At 51.4% G+C, this 11,853-nt stretch overlaps 1 protein-coding gene across 1 annotated transcript; it reads left to right on the top strand.

Moving 5' to 3' along the window:
* The first annotated feature begins 1,114 nt into the window (after positions 1-1,114).
* Positions 1,115-11,633, top strand: UBXN11 (UBX domain protein 11). The gene is made up of 13 exons (XM_062620657.1): positions 1,115-1,129; positions 1,335-1,488; positions 1,742-1,842; positions 2,573-2,627; positions 3,785-3,861; positions 4,340-4,451; positions 5,834-6,051; positions 6,385-6,462; positions 7,767-7,887; positions 8,666-8,769; positions 9,001-9,068; positions 9,780-9,926; positions 10,730-11,633. The coding sequence occupies exons 1-13, from the start codon at positions 1,115-1,117 to the stop codon at positions 10,893-10,895; spliced, it is 1,416 nt and encodes a 471-aa protein (XP_062476641.1). The 3' UTR covers positions 10,896-11,633.
* Positions 11,634-11,853: the final 220 nt, after the last annotated feature.

The raw sequence follows: 11,853 nt of genomic DNA, 5'->3' as shown, positions 1-11,853 counted from the left end.
CGAGCAGCGCCCGGAGCAGCGGGTGCTGGAACCCGAGCGTGCACAGCGAGCGGTGCCCCGGGCCAGGCCCTGCCGCGCTTGTCCCTGCGGGCTGAGGCCAAGGGCGTGCAGGGGGGCCTGAGGGAGGGGAGCGAGGTCCGGCCCCGGCCCTGGGAGCGTTCGGAGCGCTCCGGGTCCCCCCCTCAGAGGGGGCATCCCCCGGGGCCTGCCCCTGCTCCAGGCCCGGGCACGGGGGTGGCGGAGGAGCCCCGAGCTGTCAGCCGGGGGGGGGAGGCAGAGCGGTGCATGCTGGGATGTGTAGTCCCCGTGCTGCCTCGCCCTCCACGTGACCAAGGCTGAGCCAATCGCAGCGGCCCTCCGTCGCCGTGGCAACCGCCTGTAAACAAGATGGCGGCGGCGGGTGAGTGCTGCGGAGGCGCGGGAGAAGCGGGGGGATCCCCGAGGTTTGGGGACCCCCCCAGCACCTGGGCACCCCCCGTCATTTTGAGACCATTTTTGCTAGCGATCCTTCCTACCGGCCTTCTGGGCCCCACAGGGCTGCACATGGCGGTGACAGGATCAGAAACAGCACCGGCATGAACAGAACTCCCCCCCCAGCAGTTCCTTACCTGCTGCCTCCGGGCCGGCATCGATCCCCAGCGGGTACCAGGGGTATGGGGCGGTCAGGTCTCTGGTTGAGGCAGAGCAAAGCTGCTCTCTCCAGCGGCAACAGCGCCTTTTGAACTCCAAAAAGTTACCCCATTGAGCAAGTCCTCCCGAAGTTCCTGAAGCTGGGCTTTATTTTACATGTTATCCCCTCATACAGGGCTGGCCAAGTTCATTGCTTCCACTGGGGAGGCTTTTCTTGCCATCCTACATGTTCTTCAATGGCTGTAGCTCTTTTTCTCCTACACACGTCCAAAATCAGATAAGAAACAAAAGGTTTCCACATCCTCAGCAAGACCTAGAGCACATTAAAGCCTCATCTATTTTTACAGCTCTAGTTTAGGTCACATCCTTCCTACTACATCTTAGAGCAAAATCTCCCTTTCCACTGCCAGTGAAGCTTCTGTTAATCCCAGGGTATTGGGCTCTTTGTTAGAATAGCTCAATATTACCACTTGGTGCAGGCAGGATGCTCTGTACCAGTGTCAGTCCCTTTCTACAAGCCCCATTTCGTGTTCACTCTTTCCACCTGCTGAGATTGCACCTTCCCTTGGGTCCTGGCTCATAACAAGCTCCCACTTACACTCACTAGGTTGGGAGCGCCTATTGGATTGAATGGGCCACCCTGCTTTCTCCTGCCCTCTCCTCCCCTCAGCATAACCCCAGTATTCCTTTACCTGTTTGTGAAGAAGTTGCAGCTGAAACACTGCCCTGTTTTCTTTCCTTTGTGCTCTTTGTGCCTCTCCTCAGAGGATGCCAGCCTGCCTCCTAGGACAGAGAATCCAGAGCAAGGCAGCCTCCCCTCGTGCTCGAAGGAGACAACACTGGAAAAGAACACACAGGGTAAAAGTCCCTCAATGATCAGGGGTTTCTGGGCCATCACAGTCTCTCAGTGACAGTCTGGGGCTCAATACCCCAGGCCAGGGCAAATTCCCCCACCGTCACATACACTGTCAGTGATACAGCCATCTCCCTAAGGAATTCCTACCCAGTACTCCCCAAAGGGACCCTTGTCCTCCCTGCTCTGGCAGAACAGAAGTTCTTGCATGGGGTCCCCTGTGGTGCAGAGGATTAAATAACAGATTTGTGCTTTCAGACACAGCTCACGCTGACACAGAGCTCCAGTCCTCCCCGATGCAAAAAATCACTCTGTTGGAACAAAAAATAGCAGAGCAAGCACAAGAAATCCAACTGAAGGTAAAATTCCTGCCCTTACTGAGCCTGTTTTGTGCCCTGCTTTGATGGCAATGCCACAGGAGCAGTACACCTCTCAGACCTAGTTTGCCTGAACCAAGTTCATCGGCAGCCTGCCCTGTTACACAAACAAGCCTTTTCAAAGCCCCAGAGCAATTACATTGGTCCTTGGGTTGGGAGAATGAACAGTCCCAAGTGATGACTTGAGCACCCTGTCACTGGGATCAGCTCTTTGACTTCAGCCCGGGGTTTTCCTTTTGCTTTCCAAGACAACAGCTGCTCATACAGCAGAGCCAGCCTGGGGCAGACCCCTCTGCATGACTGCAGCTTCCAGTAAATACCCTTTTGTGTTTGGTTTTAAAGAGGTGGCTGCAGAGGTGCTGGTTTCGTTTCTAGATTAGCTACTTCCTATAGGTCAGAGCAGGAGCCTGAGCAGGAAGCAGGGAGCAGGAGCCTGGGTGTTTCCCTACAGCTCTTGTGCAGAGGAAGGAGGGGGAGATAGGTCAGTGTTCCCTCACCTATTCGTGGAGCAGTGTATTTATATCCCACACCTCATTTGAGTCTAATTTGTGAGGTGGTACAGCCTTTCTGACCCTTACTCTGCCTCTCTCTGAATGGGGTGAGAGGATGTGCACCACTGACTCACCTAGCCAGGACTAATTGTGCAAACTGTGCCTCGAGGTCCTGAAGGCCAAGGAACTAAATAAGATCATTATCTGCTCTGGTCCTGAAGGATAGGAGGATTGCTGAGCTTGAAGAGAAGATGAAGACCCTTCAGAAAGAAGAAGGTAAAGATTATTCTACCCTTGGTGCCTTGCTCCTACCTGTGGGAGAGTACAGAGCTCCTGGCACTGCAGCAGAGCAGTGGAGACCTCCTCTCTGAGCCATCCTTACCTTAATAGCCCAAGAGCTTCTTCAGTGAGTGGTATCAGTTACACAGACGTGGTGCCTTCTGCCAAAGCAGATCCACACTTTATACCCACATCAAGTCCAGGTTGGCCGGGGCTTGGAGCAACCTGCTCTAGTGGCAGCTGTTTCTGCCCATGGCAGAGGGTTGGAACTGGATGAGCTTTAAGGTCCCTTCCAACCCAAACCATTCTAGGATCCACTGCTCAGCTTTTCCGGTGCAGTGCAAAACACTATTTCCTGACCTATTTTCTGTGGCTTGCTAAGTTTCCATGAGCATAAATCAACCACACAGGAAAACACCCAAAACAAACCAGTAAGTACTGCAGGGTTCAAACAGGCTGGAAACCAGAGCTACTCACAGCTGAGCAAACACAAAACTCTGCTTGGGATCTCAGGGAGGATTCCAGCCCAGGCTCCCTTGTCCTGGGAGGCAGCCTAACTTCAGATTGAGGCCAGCTGTGAATGAGTCACTGAAGGTCTTTTCCCCCATTCAGTTCCTTGGAATCCAGCAGCTTCTCCAGCTGAGCCCAGACACGTTTCCTACAATGGCTGACCTACCTTGTAAGCATAAAGCTGGAGTAAGCTCTCAGTTTCCTGAGCAGAGAATACAAATATGCCTGTCAAACCACAAGTATGTGTTTTATACCTCATTGTGCATTGTCCTAGCCATTCAGCCCAGGTTTCCCAACCCAGCTTCAGTGGACACCTGCTAATTTTCTTAATAGGTCCCTTAAGACCAAGCAAGCAGAGCAATTCTCATTGTTTACTTGCCAACAGCACCACTCACGTCAACCTCCTGCAGCAGAAAGCTTCACCACTACCATCCACAACTACTTTAGTCTGGCAGCATCTTCACCAAACTGCTGCAGGTTGAATTGTCAGGGACCAGCATGCAGAGTTCATGTTCAGCTCCTGTGTCTGATGGACTTTAGTAACGGGTAGTCAGGTACTGCTGGGGCATCCATGCTGTGTGACACAGGTTATCTATAGCTCTTCTTTAAGGTTGTACATATTAAAACCAAGACTTCCTTTTCAGATCCTTCTGACTCATTCACAACAGAGGAACTGGAAATTAGGTGCCTTCAGCTGCAGCTCCAGGTCTGGCAGATGGAGGTGAGACACCTGCTTCACTTGCCCTAAGCCATCTGCACCTCTGGTTTGAGATCACTGCAGTCCCAGGCTGCTCAGGCTTTTTCAAGCTGCCACTCTGATCACCACAATTCACCACCTCAGCCCTCTGAAAACAAAGAACAAGTTGGATGGGAGATACAGGGCAGCAGGAAATGATACCCAAACATCTGTGCCTCCTGCAAGCCTCTTCATTTTGATTTCTAGGGCTGTAGAAATACTCATTGCAGCTACCACAACCCTGGGAGACTACTGTGGCACTACAGATGCTTTCATTCTCCCTTTTGCCTACTACTAGTAGAGCTGCTACAACTACTGGCCCCTGCCAGGGCCAAAGAACCCCAAGACAAACTTCTTTCACCTCCCTTTCTGCTTCTCATGATCTCAGCTGACCACCCTCAGGCTCCCATTTCTAGTTCTCTGAAGCTCTGGTCTACAACACTGCCTTGTGCTTTCCTCACAGCAGTTTCTGAGTGACTATGGTCTGATTTGGGTTGGAGAGAGACCTGAAGAACTGGAAGATGTAGAATTGCTCAAGGATGAAGAACTGCCAGGAAGGAGCTTCTGGAAGCCAGGTAAAGCACCAGCACTCCTCGCTGAAGCAGTTATCCTAACTCCCATTGCATGCTTAGAGAAGGTGTGATACTCCCCAGAGTAGATAAGCAGCAAAGACCCAGAATTTGCATCTTCAGAATCTGTGATCCTGTGCTGAGGTCTTCAACCTCAGCCCATCTCAAGGGACAGAGACACAGAGCCATTGAACAGGAGCTAAGCCAGGCAGAACACTGGTGTTTTATACATCTGTATTTTGTAAGCCTCATTTAGGGGATGAGGAGAGAACCCAATGGCTCAGCCATTTGGAAGGAGACCCTCAAAGCAGCTGCTTCCTGCAGAGGTCACATACCCTGAATGTTTGAAGCTTGATTGCTCCAATAACACATAAAGTGGGTGGAAAATGGAATGAGACACTTTGTGTATATTGTAGCTACAGTAACCTACCCATATTGTCTGGCTCCATCAGAGAGTATTGTTTGCCTTTCCTCCCAGCCAACACATGAGTGGTTTAATAGAGACCTGATTGTGGAGGATGGGGTCCAAGCATATTTGGCAATGGCTTCTTAGGAAGTGGTAACAGAGGGGGAGAAAAAAGAATACTTGGGCTGTAGAGCCAATGCTACTTCCTAACTGCTATGCAAATATCAGCGAACTAATCCTTCCCTCCCTCACATGCAGGAGGGGAGAAAAGGGGGGAAGCAGTAGGGATTTTCACTGTTTTCAGCTCATGCTTTTTAAGGACTATTCCCTAGCCCTCCTTTATCAGATTGTAAAAAAGCAGAACACAAACCACCAAAGGCTTCACCCTCTCTTATTTCCTCTCCTGATATCATTCTTCTGTCCCATCACCACTCTTACTTCTCCACCCTCCCCCAGCACCCAGATAAACATCCTCAGCAGCAGACCAGCAAGAGAGAGCAACCTGCAGGTGGCAAGCAGCAAGCACCTGCCCCTGTTTACACTGGCATTTCCCCAGGGAGTCTGCCCTGATCCCTTTATCCATCCCACTTAACCCAACCAGTTCTGTTCTTCACTGTGTGTTTTACAGCACCACATCAAGGGACAGCAAAACACTTCGGAAATTACAACCAAAGACAAGGAGCTGAGCGTGGTCTCTAAAGAGCTGCCTGCATCTGGAGTTATATTAGCTGGTAGCAAAGGGCTGTTTCCCTGCTGCCCTGCCCCTGTGGTTTTGCACACACACCCATGCAAACCTGGCACTGTTGTACCACAGCAGCTCAGCGTTGCACCACACTTAGTGAAAGCGTGAAAGGCAAAGCATGGGGAGGGAGCAGAGACACCCCACAGTGTCAGGGCTCAAACACACCTCAAACTCACACAGAGCTGAAAGCTGCTGAGCTGGTGTCCCCTTCCCCCTGTAACTCTGGTCCCTCTGCCGCAGGTGAAGCAGTTGTTCCCCAGCACCATATTGATTTTGATTTACTCTTGGAGAAGGTGAAGGATCTGAACTTGCTGGCTGGAGAGGGCATCTCTCACATCGAGCACAAGCCTGGGGGAGCTCGGCTCAGGCAGCCAGAACCCCTCCCTCTCACACTGTATCAGAATGGGATTGTCATGTTCAACGGACCCTTTCGGCCCTATGAGGACCCATCCACACAGGTATGGAAGGGTCTGTAGGGGAATTAGACTTAGAGCCATTCTGCTATAGTGTTCACTAAGCACCAGGAAAGGGAACGGATAGAAATAAGACTTGTGAGCTCATCTCAGTCCTAAAGAGGAGCATCTAACAGAGATCACCAGCTTCAAACCTGCATCCCTTTAAAGGCTAGCATGTCTTTGTGGGGTAGTTTTTAAGAGATGAGATTCTGGGTCTTTTATGTAGACTTTTCTGCACAACAATAACACCACAAATAGGAACAGCCCAGAAGGAATGTATTAGCCATGAGATAAACAAAGCCTGAGGTATGCCCACAAACTCTCATTTTGTTTCAGCAATGCCTACAGGATATTATGGATGGCTATTTCCCTTCGGAGCTGCAGATGCGTTACCCCGATGGCATCCCATTGCAGGTAAAGCAGTGCAGAACTTGTTCAGGTTTTCTCAGCAGTCTGCTGGATGCTCCCCACAGCAAGTTCAGTTTGAGGATTCTGGAGGCAGTAAGACTACATACATCAAGATTAACTCTGTGCGTGCACGTCTCAGGGAAAGGGTGGCTGGGAACACACCTGCCAGAGCTGTTACAGGAAGTGAGTGAGGGTTTCTGCATCAAGACTCAATGGTTGCTCTGCCTCAGTGAATCTTGACTCAGAACAAGACTTCTGAGAGCAAAGCAGGCTCTGTAGCCAGAGAAGCAGCACGTGCATGTGAAGAGCTGTGTAACAAAGGAGAAAAGTTCTCAACTAGTTCCCATGGGAAAGCTTTTAAAACAAGATTGAGCAAGGATCCATCAAGGATGATGTTGGAGAGTTTCTTTTGCTATAATTTCAATGGATTTGGCCACCTGAGGTTCTTTTAGGTCCCACTTTTTGATTTCTCAGAAATGGCAAAGAGCCAAGGCCACCTTTTCAGGCAGGAAGCAGGCAGAGAGCCTCAGAGGACTCTAATCTAGGTCTTCACGTGCGTCTAACCAGAGGGGTGCACCTCCCCTCTGCCACGAAGAAAGCAGGGCAAGGATGAGGTCAGGACAGGCAGGGTGAGCTGTAGGTGCGGTAGGTAGAAAGTCAGCTGGAGTAAGGATTGTGCAAAGCTCTTGGGGCTGTGGCTCCCTATAATCCATGCATAGCTGGCTCGTCTGGAAGCCACAGGACACTACAGTAATCTGCAGTAAACACACACACACAGAGTGCACCCACCTGTGGTTTGTTCAGCCAATGTAAGAGGAACAGAAGTGGAACCCAGACAGACAGAGCTGGTATTTACACAGCCTGCCCCACTGCTGGGTGCATTCTGCCTGCCTTGGTTCATTAGAGCCACCTGACAGTCCCCACTGCAGCCTCTCACTGCCAGATCCCTCTCCAAGCCCAGCCTGCTGCTTCCACAGCACCTTCCACCTGCAGAGCCTTTGCAGGTGGGAAAAGGTCAGGTCCAAGCACATTTCTTACAACTGGTGTGCCTGTGGAGCTGAATGAACAATTGCCCTGCAGTCTGGGTGGCCCATCCCAGGAACCTGGGGGATACACAAGGATTTGCTTTGTTAACAGAGCCTATAGGAGCTGAAAATGGATTTCATTTGATCAGAAGCAGCTGTCATGGTTTCACCTGGGGTTTACAACTCTTGGTTGTCATTGCTGTGGTTTATTGTGCTTTGATGCAGTGAGAACAAACTTGTCCAACTGTTAAGATTTGCTTATGGCAGCTGGTCTTAATTTAACAGGTCACTGACAGAAGGGACATGGTATTTCAGGAGAGACACCCTCCAGGGAGCTTTCCTGGTCATGGACAAGTGGTTGGCCGTTCAAAATCACGTGAGGTGCAGGAAACCACCCAGATCCCAGGTAAATTCTTAAACCTTTGGTTCTCCTACAAGCTCATTCTGTAAAGGTGGACATCTTCAGGCCAGACTGATCTTCAACTATATGGGATGATTCCTCTTCAGGCTTTCATAAAAGAATATGGGACATAAGGTCAGGTCCCAGATTCCTCATTTTGCTTCTAGATTCCAGAAGTCTGTAAGCAATACCTGGCAGGGCTTACACCAAATGCAGTCAAGTCGTACAGATAGAAAAGAGTGGGTTTGTGCATGTGTAACTGAACAACCCAAACACGTGCAGTGCCCATCAGCAACATCTTCCTGTTTATACAAAACTGTACTACTTGCTTGCTCATCTCAAGGCACTCACAGACAGAAGCTGTGCTAAATGTTTCCTTTATCTGAGTTGTAAAGAAAACATAACTGCCCATTGCCACCACAGAAAAGGGAACAGAAACCTACGAATACACCCTCATGAGATGGGACGTTTTCCAAGTCTAAAACCTGACATAGTTTCAGTTTTCCCTGTTCACAGCAGGACTAACCAGGTTTCAACCTGTTGTGCATCCCAGCTGTGTGCTGCACAGTTGCTCACTGCTGAGGTTGACAGTGGAACATTCAATGGGTCACAAAGTGGGACAAGCTTCAATGAGGGAGACTGAGCCAGCCCCAGCGTGGCTAAGGGAGGTCAGAGCTCTCCCTGTCTGCTGCTGTGCTCTATCATCGCAAACCCAGCCTGTTCTGAGGACAAACTGTTTGTCAAAAAGGTCACACATGGACGATTCTCCTCCCTGCTTCACCAGGTCCCAAAATCTCCTTGGAGCAGCTTCTCAATGAGCTTTCCAAGCCCTTGAAACACACAGAAGAGGCAACTGGTGTCCACAACTCAGCCAGAGCAGCACAGCAGGTACGAGCAGATCCCCCAAACACTTAGAGAAGGTGCCAGGAGCGATTCCATGGGCTCATCACCCTACACAGCGCCAGCACCCGTTCCCTTCGGCCTCTCTGAGCTCTGCATAACCTCCTCCTCCCAGAGAGGCTCCACCAGAGCACACGTGGCACCCTGGCACCTTCTCCTGGCTCTGGCTGCTCTCTGTGCAGAGCAGGCAGTAGTGACACTCACCTGCTTTGCTTTCAGGCCTCTGAAGGGGTGCGCAGCAGCAAAGAGATCCTAGTGGAGACACCCAGGCTGCCTGCCCTGGAGAGGTACAGGCACGGCCCCTGCCCTGTCAGGCTCTCATCTTCCTCCTGTTATTTCCTACTTCCTCCTCAACACTGTGGGTTTCTTTCAGGGGTTTCAGTTAGGGAAGTAAATGGAGTTGTCCCTTTTACACCTTAGAAATAGAAAGAAAGGTGAAGGTTGATCTTTTGGGAAGACCACTGAATTGTTCACAGCAAACCTGCCATCTTTTACAGCTCCAACAAAAAGCTTCTGTTGTTCAAACTGCTACTTCCTGCTGTGAAATAGCTTTCTCAACAGCAAACCAAGGCCTCAGAGTTTGAAACCATCTAAGAAGCTGTTTGTGATCAAGTTAAACGGGAGAATGCTGCCAGGAGAACGATGCCCAAGTGGGAGGTCACACAAACAGCACTTTTCCACTCAGTCTTCTGGCAAGACAAGACCCAAATAGAGAATGAAAAAAAAACCCAAGCAGATTATTTTTAACCAAAGAAGTAGGGCAAGGAACTTACCAGACAGCCTGATCTAAAATGAAAGAGCTGAAAAACGTCAACAACCCTCTTCTCAAGGCACCTTTAGGCAGGGAAAGCAAAGCAGTGGTTTGCTCTGTGACTGGTCTGCTGGCACGCAGTCATCTCAAGGACATTCCCAGATGTGAAGCACCCTGTTGAGGTGACCCAGGCTCTGCCACCAGCACAGCACTCGCTCCTCAACTGATGAGGTTCTCTCACCTCCAGGGTGAAGGTGACTGAAGAGGTTGAAGCTCCTGCCCCTGGTGTCTGCACTCTCCGCATCAAATCAGAGAGCGGGGAGCAGACGTACATCGTAAAGATGCTGTTCACAGAGACCATCGGGGACCTGCGCCAGCACCTCGCCCATGCCAGGTAGGCCTAGGGCTTGCTCCCCTCCTTACCCAGCTCCATAGAGCCCTAGGGAAGGTTTCCCAGCTGCTGCTGAAGGCCCTGGAGCTGTGCTTCAAAGACATCAGCCCTGGCTGAGCAAGGCTGAGGGTTACAGCCCCAGGAGCTGCCAGCACCCCCTGAGATGCTCTCTAGGCAGCACTGCCAGGGTCACACTCAACTCAAAGTATTTAATACTCACCCTTGCCAAAAAGCTGACACAGGCACAGATAAACCTCTTCAGTGCTCTCAGAGTTGCCACTTGACCCAGGTCCATCCCTGCCTTTGCCTGCTTCCAGCCAACTATTCCCACCATTCCCAATGTGGTGGTGCAACCTGGAAGCTGAGCTGCAGCCTTCAGTTTGGCTGATGGATCTGCTGCTGGATAAACACCCCACTTTGCTCAGCCAGCTCTATATCCCAATGGATTCAGTGCTGCCTAAGGGCTCTCACACGTCTTTGGGGACAATTCCAGATAGCTGGGGAACCCCTTTGCTCTCCCCTCTTCCCACTCCTGTTGCAGGCCATAGGCCTGGCTGCAGCCTGAGCCCAGGATGAGCTCATTGCTGTTGGGATGCAAAACCCTCCTTCCTACCGCAGCTGTGCTGCTTGGAATGGCCACTCTGTGCCTGGCTGTTGCATTTTGGGCAGGAAGCCCTTTTTTTCTGCTCAGCTTGTGCTTATGAAATGGTCTCTCCTCCTTTCATAACCACAGCTGGATCGGCCAGAGGATCCCTCAAAACCTTGGGGATCCTGCCTGTAGGAAAAGCTGTGCTGTTCTTTCCTAGGGGTGGAGACTCCGACTCGTATGAGATCATCAGTACCTTTCCCCAGAGGGTGTACACGGACAACTCACAGAGCCTGCAGGAATGCGGCCTGACCCCCAATGCCTGCTTACTGCTGCAGAGAAGAGACCCCTGCCAGCAAGAGGGCTGCAAACAGCTTAACTCCTAGCAAGAGCTGCTCACCCAAATTCTGCAAGAGGAAGGAGCTGCCTTGCACCTTTAGCTGTGTTATAACCTCCCCTGGCTGGGAAGAGCAGAGGGGTGACTTTCCAGACTTAGTTTCATTGTGCTGTTACCTGGGACAGAGAGAAGTGCTCAGAGGCAGCGGGTGGATGCTCTTCCCCAAGACCACTGGGCTCCTAATGCAGGGGCATTTCAGTCAGCTCAGACCCAAGCCCAGTTTCCTCATCTCTGCTGAAGGGTTACACAGGCTGATGCCAGCCCAGGGAAGGCCACCAGCTTTACACTGGTCCTGGACAGTGGCTTAGCTCAGGGATTCTCTACTGCAGCAGGACAGACAAACAGCCAGGGTCAGTTTGCTTTCCACACACAGCTGCTCCCCAGCGATTTCACCTGCCCTTACACCATGAGATAAACAGGCTCAGTTATATGGTCCCTGGCGAAGCTGAACCAAGAGGCTTTGAGCCGTTGCAAGGCTGGGTCTGAGCCAGGCTCGGCTCAGCCAGGAGATCCTGCTGCTGGGTTTCCTGTGCGTGAACAACTCCTTCCCTTGGACAGCCCCCAGCTCCGGCAGGGCCCCGGCTCGCAGCCACACCGAGCTGCCAGCCTGGCTCCCTCCCTCCCTGCTGCAGCCATGGGCTGGATGCTGCAACAGGACACCGTGTCATTGGAGAAGAGCATAATCCCGTTGCTGCTTCCCTGAAGCATGAATAAAGCATCTTCCTCCCTCTCCCGTGGGCTGGGGCTGTGCTCTGCAGGCCCTTTTCCAGGCACATTCTTCCCTTTTCAGCTGTGACAAGCTCCCACTTGACTCCCAGTTGACAACACTCCCACTTGCATGAGGCAGCACCTCCTGACTGGTTCCCTTTCAGCAGAGACCCAGCCCTCAAAAGTCCCATAAAACCACTGATTTCAGATGCAGTTTCCAGTCCCATTACATTTCAAGG

This window comes from Pezoporus occidentalis, unplaced genomic scaffold (genome assembly GCF_034315485.1).
Source record: "Pezoporus occidentalis ecotype Australia unplaced genomic scaffold, CSIRO_AGI_Poc_V1 ctg223, whole genome shotgun sequence".
NCBI classification, from domain to species: Eukaryota; Metazoa; Chordata; class Aves; order Psittaciformes; family Psittacidae; genus Pezoporus; species Pezoporus occidentalis.
Note: the sequence above shows the minus strand (reverse complement) of the source record. Positions and strands in the feature narration are given on the sequence as shown.

What these genes read in the sequence shown, in the direction of transcription:
- UBXN11 (XM_062620657.1), top strand. An exon ending in ACTGGAAAAGAACACACAGG is followed by an intron (nt 1,489 to 1,741) that starts GTAAAAGTCCCT and finishes TTGTGCTTTCAG; the next exon opens with ACACAGCTCACGCTGACACA. An exon ending in CAGCCAGAGCAGCACAGCAG is followed by an intron (nt 8,770 to 9,000) that starts GTACGAGCAGAT and finishes CTTTGCTTTCAG; the next exon opens with GCCTCTGAAGGGGTGCGCAG.